Source organism: Arachis ipaensis, chromosome B7 (genome assembly GCF_059453495.1).
Source record: "Arachis ipaensis isolate K30076 ecotype BB chromosome B7, ASM5945349v1, whole genome shotgun sequence".
NCBI lineage: Eukaryota > Viridiplantae > Streptophyta > Magnoliopsida > Fabales > Fabaceae > Arachis > Arachis ipaensis.
Genome location: NC_142442.1, coordinates 29,577,272 through 29,584,197, shown reverse-complemented (window position 1 = coordinate 29,584,197; position 6,926 = coordinate 29,577,272). Strand labels below are relative to the sequence as shown.

Here is a 6,926-nt window from a genome sequence, read left to right as displayed (position 1 = left end):
AAATACGTTCTGGTTCTACAAATTAAAATAACAAATTATTTGAATTCTAACCGAGTTATAAAAGTAATCTATCACAAAACAAGATAAATGAGTTCCAATTTCCTTACAAGTATATTCCAATAAGAGCTATAGAAGTGTTTGTACTTTGTAGTAAATCTTTGTTAATCCGTTGGTAGGAACATATTATGTCATCTCCTTGACTTAAAAATCAGGTAGAAAACTGTATATCCATTAAGCCAATATGAGTCCGTTAGCTAGGAATTGTTGTACTTTACACAATATGGTTAGACCAAACCCAGCAGCATATATAGCATCTGATGTGACCACCTAGTCCATTATAAATGGAATATATAGAAAAGTATAAGCATAACATAGAATTTCAAAATCCAACTGTATCTTAGCTTCAAAAAAGTGACTTAGTTGATGAGTAACTACTTTGTGTAATACACAAGAAATAAAACAATACAACTTTCTGGCCATCTTCTTTTTGTTATCTATATCTTGGGTGTACAATTTGTCACATATATATATTTTTTAATTATTTGTACTTATAAGAATGTATTAAATTAGTATTCAACCAACTATTAAAAATGACATTGTAACTGAGATTTTTTCTCTTTATAAGGTTGTCCCTCATTCTCCATTTTTGCATTGTGCATTCTAAGAGCATAACTACTAACTAGTCATCAAAGGAGAACCTAGCTAGCCATCTTGCATAACCTTTTTTTTTTTTTTGCTTAAATTAATTTCGAAAGGGGTCTTCATCATCATGGAGATGATCTGGGTTCGAACCATGGCGCTGATCACGGCGGCTTGCATGCTTCTTCCTCTATCGGCCGAAGCCATGGTTCGCCACTACAAGTTCAATGTAGGTCCATTGCATTACATTAATTCTCAGCTGAATTATCATGTCATGTTAATTAAGCATTAATATAGAATCAAGTTTGTTAAGTTCATGACACTTGAAAAAATATGAGATACAGAAGAAACCATACACGATGTTTCAAATTAGAATAGCGTGCATTTTTGCTCTCTTAAATATAATATTTTATTACTTGCTCTGTCTTGAAAATGAAAATTGCATGCATATGAAAATTGCATGCATATGAATATATGATGAAAATAATCTAAATCTATTTATCAAATAAAATAAATACTATCAACTATAACCAATTTTCCATGCAAATAATGTCTTATCTAAAAGTATTTTTTTTTTGGTGACTTTATCTAAAAGTATTTATTGCTGCATCAAAGAACGTAAGTGTTATATATGTATGTAGATAATAATTATCACATAAGTTGTCCTTTGAAATGCATTTTAATAATGTTCCACATTAATACCCGTAAAAAGTCATGAATAGCAAATGTTTTAAAAACTGAACCCATGATTAAACCGGTAGAATTAAAAATATAAAAATTCAATTAAAATTCAATTGGAATTAAACGAGATATAATAAAATAATATATTTATATATAAAATATTTTTTTAGAAAAAGTTTTTTAATTATTTTAGATCAGTTAATTACAAAAAATGTATCGGTCGATCCGCTAATCAATTCTTTGACCGATGTTTTTGGTTCTTTAATCGGTTCGTTATCAACTAATTTTTTATGTAAATTATTGATTTTCAATTAATTCGATTGTACTAATAAATTTAGTTCGATTCTCAAAACAATGGTGAATAGATATTAGATAGGTATCGGGGACGTTCTTTTTTTAAAGAGAAGTGCTAGGAGAACAATGAAAATTTTGAACAACATAAACAACCACCAATCAAATGAAAATACACTATACCCTAATTTAATGCTACTAATTAAATTTATTCTTTTAACCCTATTAATTCACATTGTTTACACATTGTTCAAAAATCTTGTTTGTTACATGTACTTTTCCTTTTTTTAATTAACAAACAAGAGTCTATCTGTTTAGTCTAGCTTAATAATGTTCTGCATATTTAAGCAGAAACGAGGGATGCATATTTCTAAGCATAAACTTGGGTAAAAACAGAGCTTTTATAGTTGGAGTGGATCCTCTGTAATATTATTCATTCTTCTCTGTATATTTTTTGGTTAAAAATTTCATTGGCGATACATTTTATTAGTTTATTCAATCAGAATTTTAAATCTACCAAGATCCTCTTGAAATACAAAACATTTTCTTTCTTACAATTCGTTCCAATTGGAATTTTTTGCTGGTTAATCACTTAATTGTAAATTGAAAAAAAAAATGTTAGATCCCCCTATTTGAACCGCTAAAAAATTATATGACATGATAATTCATATCTTTATCGAACAGCAAGTTGCTAATAGCTAGCACTATTGTTTGAGCAATGCAAGGCACTCATCAAACTACTCTCCGAGTTTGGTAGTTGCAGTTACACATTTTATGCGTCAAAGTTAGCAATTGCAATCACACTAATTTTATTTTATGTTATTTTATTCAGGTGGTGATGAAGAATGCAACAAGATTGTGTTCCACAAAGCCCATAGTAACCATAAATGGGAAATTCCCAGGCCCCACAATCTATGCTAGGGAAGATGACACTGTTTTGGTTAAAGTTGTTAACCATGTCAAATACAATGTTAGCATCCACTGGTAGGTGTACCATAACTATTTAATCTACTCTCAATTTTTTTTATTGTTATTAATTAATTTGTTTTGAAAAATAATTTATTGAAATTAAATAGGCATGGGGTGAGGCAGTTGAGGACTGGTTGGGCCGATGGGCCGGCTTACATAACCCAGTGTCCGATTCAACCAGGCCATGTTTATGTTTACAATTTTACCCTCACAGGGCAGAGAGGTACCCTTTGGTGGCATGCACATATCTTATGGCTTAGGGCCACTGTCCATGGTGCCATTGTTATTCTGCCCAAGATTGGAGTTCCTTACCCTTTTCCAAGACCTCATATGGAACAAGTTATAGTATTGAGTTAGTTTCTAACCTCTTCATGTAAACTACTTTAATTTGAAACCATGTTATATAGTCAAATATAAATCTAAAAAATGTTTCAATTTGATTCAGGTGAATGGTGGAAATCAGATACTGAAGCTGTAATTAACCAAGCTTTGAAATCTGGATTGGCTCCAAATGTTTCAGATGCCCACACAATAAATGGCCATTCAGGACCTATTCAGCATTGTGCTTCACAAGGTGAAACCCATTGACATATGTTAGAAAAAAATATTAGCTACATACAAAAAATTAGCCATCAAACTAGTGATTATATATTTATGTATAAATATATAATTTAACTTTTTTTTAAGAAAAATGTTAAAAAATCATTAAAATTTATTATTTTTGGCTATCAAACTATCAATGTTTAAAAATATAAGAGAAAGTATATTTCCATTGTCTACCTATATTTTTCCATAATTGAATTACTAGATTAAAAGTATTGAGTTGATTGCTAAATGATTACCAAAAACAATTAATTCTAATGATCATCTAGTATGGTTTTTTTAAATATGTGTTTTGCATATTTTATACAGTGACTGATTTGGATTTTGGTGGATGTTTTTTTGTGTATACTTAGCATGATTGAGGTTAGATATACACTAAAATCCATAAATTACAATAAACAAGCCATTAGTAATTTAAGGTTGATGTAATGATTGTATAAAATAGTAATTAATGCGTTGTGTGAACAGGAGGATTCAAGATCCAAGTTGAAGCTGGAAGAACTTACTTACTAAGAATCATCAATGCTGCACTGAATGAAGAGCTGTTCTTCAAGGTTGCAGGGCACAAACTCACGGTGGTGGAGGTGGACGCCGTGTACACAAAACCATTGAAGACAGACACCATAGTGATAGCACCTGGCCAAACCACAAACGTTCTGTTAAAGGCGAATCGAGCGGCCGGCAAGTACATGGTAGCAGCATCACCATTCATGGACTCTCCAATCGCAGTGGACAACGTAACCGCCACTGCGATGTTACACTACAGCAGCTCATTAGGTTCCACCATAACCACCCTGGCTTCCCTTCCCGCCAAAAATGCCACCCCAATCGCCACGAATTTCGTCGACTCGCTGAGAAGCTTGAACTCCAAGGAATACCCTGCAAGAGTGCCATTGGAGCTTGATCACTCATTGTTCTTCACCGTTAGCCTCGGCGTCAACCCGTGCGCCACTTGCGTCAACGGAAGCAGAGTAGTTGCTGCCATAAACAATGTAACCTTTCTTATGCCAAGAATTTCTCTTCTAAACGCACATTTCTTTAGTATAAGTGGCGTCTTCAGTGACGATTTTCCGGCGAAGCCTCCGGTGGTGTATGACTTCACGGGCAAGAAACAGCCGGCGAATTTGAGGACTGATAGAGGGACGAGGGTGTACAGACTTGCTTACAACGAAACGGTTCAGATAGTGTTGCAAGATACCGGAATGATAACGCCGGAGAACCATCCTATTCATCTCCATGGATTCAATTTCTTTGTTGTTGGTACTGGAAAGGGGAATTTCAATGCCAAAAGGGATGCTAAAAAGTTTAACCTTGTTGATCCTGTGGAGAGAAACACTGTTAGTGTTCCATCTGGTGGCTGGGCCGCTATAAGGTTCAGGGCTGATAATCCAGGTAAAATCTATCAATTTTCCATTTTTATTTTTTAGAAAAATTAATGGATACTTGCTTCGCTTGTATTTGTATTTTTGTGTCGGACAAACATTATGTTTTTATCTCTCAGGTCAAATATTTTCATTAGAAAAACTAATTTTTGAGTAGGCAATATTAATTGGTTTTTTATGATAAAATTATTTTTTTTATTTTTTATTTTTGAAAATTTTAGGGTTTATATTCAGAATTTAGGATATAGAATTTAAAATTTTAGATTTGAGATTAAACCTTTAGGATTTATAATTTAAATTGTTTAAAAGATTACTTGATGTTGACTGAGAAAAATTGAAACAGTATTTTTTTTTTGTTTTGAAATAGTGTATATCCAATGCAATCACCATCTAAAAGTATTGTTATCTTTATTTTATTTGTGAATTGTGACTGAATTTTCTATCAATTTCACTAATTTAAAAATTTATAAAACTCTTGATTTAATCTGAATCATTGGTTAAAAAAATTACCAATTTTCTTATGCTAGCATCTTCTTAATATATAAGATATATGGTGTTATTTATATTATTTATTTTTGTTAGGTGTTTGGTTTATGCACTGCCATTTGGAAGTTCATACAACATGGGGATTGAAAATGGCCTTTGTGGTTGACAATGGTAAAGGACCAAATGAATCTTTACTACCTCCTCCAAGTGACCTACCCAAGTGCTAAGAAGAGTAGCAGTGGTTATATATAATGGTAAAAATTTATATACAGTTGTCTGCATATAAAATTAATAATTAAAAATTATTAAATAATTTAACATATTTGATTAAGTTGTCATATAATAATTTTTAATTATTAATTTTATATAAAGACAACTATAAATAAATTTTTACTGTATATAAAAGCTTTTGCCTGTGGAGGGATAAGGGGAAATGTACAAAGGGAATCATCAAGGATAATTCTCTTGCATTGTTGAGTCAAAGGGATAAAACATAAGTTGCTAATAGCAAGTTAGAAACATATATAAGACCAATTAACATGCTTTTAATTACTTCATCTGTTTTCTTTCCCTTCATTTATTCATTTTTTTGTGCTATGATTTGTATGTACTTCTCATATTTCTGCTTCTTGAATGATTTAATTTGATTTCATGTAATGTAATTATATATACAAGAATGTAGTTCAAATATAATTTTTCTTACACATACAATGCTCGTCGGATTCTAAAGAATTTTAAAATATGGGAGGATAATCTTTTACACTTCATATTTCATTTATAGAATAGAGCATATTAGAATATATTAAAGATATTATAAGTTAATAGTGGCTCCATATCAAGCACTTGAATACAAAAAGGACCCAAAAAGCATGATTATAAATAGTAATTAATAGATGTATATTTCTTGAAAATTTTATTAAATATCATAAACATTACGTTAAAAAAACATACGCGAGAACTTGAAGAAAATATTCAATAGGATTTGTAGAGGCTAAAAATCAATTGTTAAATTCTATCCTCTTTATATTATTATTATTATTTAATGGTTTATATCTCATTAGCACCTTAGTTAGGTGGATTATTGTTATTTCATCTTCAAGCATTGTATGTTTTCAGGTTAACCTACTAAGTACAGATAAGATATGAAAATAACTGTATGCAATAGCTGAAGATACAAATCAACAACATTGTTGTTAATGTAAAATGATCAAGGGGCATAAAGATGTACAAAACGAGATATTGATCTCGTTTTCATTATTTATGTTCTTTTTGTATTTGTTGGGCTTGAATTAGTTGAAATGGCCTAACATGTCGAGAAGAGAGTCTTCACTTGGATGTTTATATGGCCTACCTTTGCAAAATAGGCATTCTTTTGTACACACAACAAAACACCTTCTCAAGGGAAAAAAAAAAAAAAAAAAGACAGAAGTCCATCTTATAATTAATACTTATCCACAATTTTAAAACTGCATTTGGGTTCATCCAATCATTATCCTATAATTAACACTTAAACGCCTGGAGTATCAGTCCAGCCATTTTAGTTTAGAGGATCTTCAATGTTCAATTTTAGTTCAATTTTACTTTCGGTATTACAAAATATCACATCAATATTTATAAGATCATGTATTATAAATAGTAATTCGAGACTAAATTATAAAATTGATCACTTTAATATTTGATTTTAATATTAAATTTTATAAAAAATAATAAAATTTAATTAATTTTCTATCAAAATAAAATCTTCTTTCTAAAATAAAATCAATCTTATTTCATCAATCAGTTATAATGTGAAGTAAAATTTAAAATCGTTTTATTTCACGTCAAATCTAAAACTCCAGAAACACTCTATTAAAATTTATATTAATTTTAATTCCG

At 30.5% G+C, this 6,926-nt stretch overlaps 1 protein-coding gene across 2 annotated transcripts; it reads left to right on the top strand.

Annotated features, from left to right (window-relative positions):
- Positions 1-648: 648 nt before the first annotated feature.
- On the top strand, positions 649-6,284 carry LOC107609762 (laccase-4). 2 transcript variants are annotated; one of them, XM_016311784.3, is made up of 7 exons: positions 666-868; positions 2,444-2,595; positions 2,688-2,932; positions 3,026-3,154; positions 3,652-4,575; positions 5,148-5,305; positions 6,168-6,284. In XM_016311784.3, exons 1-6 carry the CDS (start codon positions 770-772, stop codon positions 5,276-5,278), a joined length of 1,680 nt encoding a protein of 559 aa, XP_016167270.1. In that variant the 5' UTR covers positions 666-769; the 3' UTR covers positions 5,279-5,305; positions 6,168-6,284. The 2 variants fall into 2 exon arrangements, with proteins under 2 accessions (XP_016167269.1, XP_016167270.1); XM_016311783.3 differs by lacking the exon at positions 6,168-6,284 and having other exon boundaries at positions 649-868; positions 5,148-5,757.
- Positions 6,285-6,926: the final 642 nt, after the last annotated feature.

Excerpts from the sequence above, each read along its gene's own strand:
- LOC107609762 (XM_016311784.3), top strand. The coding sequence starts at position 770 with ATGGAGATGATCTGGGTTCGAACCATGGCGCTGATCACGGCGGCTTGC. Across the intron at positions 2,596-2,687 it reads TACAATGTTAGCATCCACTG|GCATGGGGTGAGGCAGTTGA; the intron begins GTAGGTGTACCA and ends GAAATTAAATAG. Across the intron at positions 2,933-3,025 it reads GGAACAAGTTATAGTATTGA|GTGAATGGTGGAAATCAGAT; the intron begins GTTAGTTTCTAA and ends AATTTGATTCAG.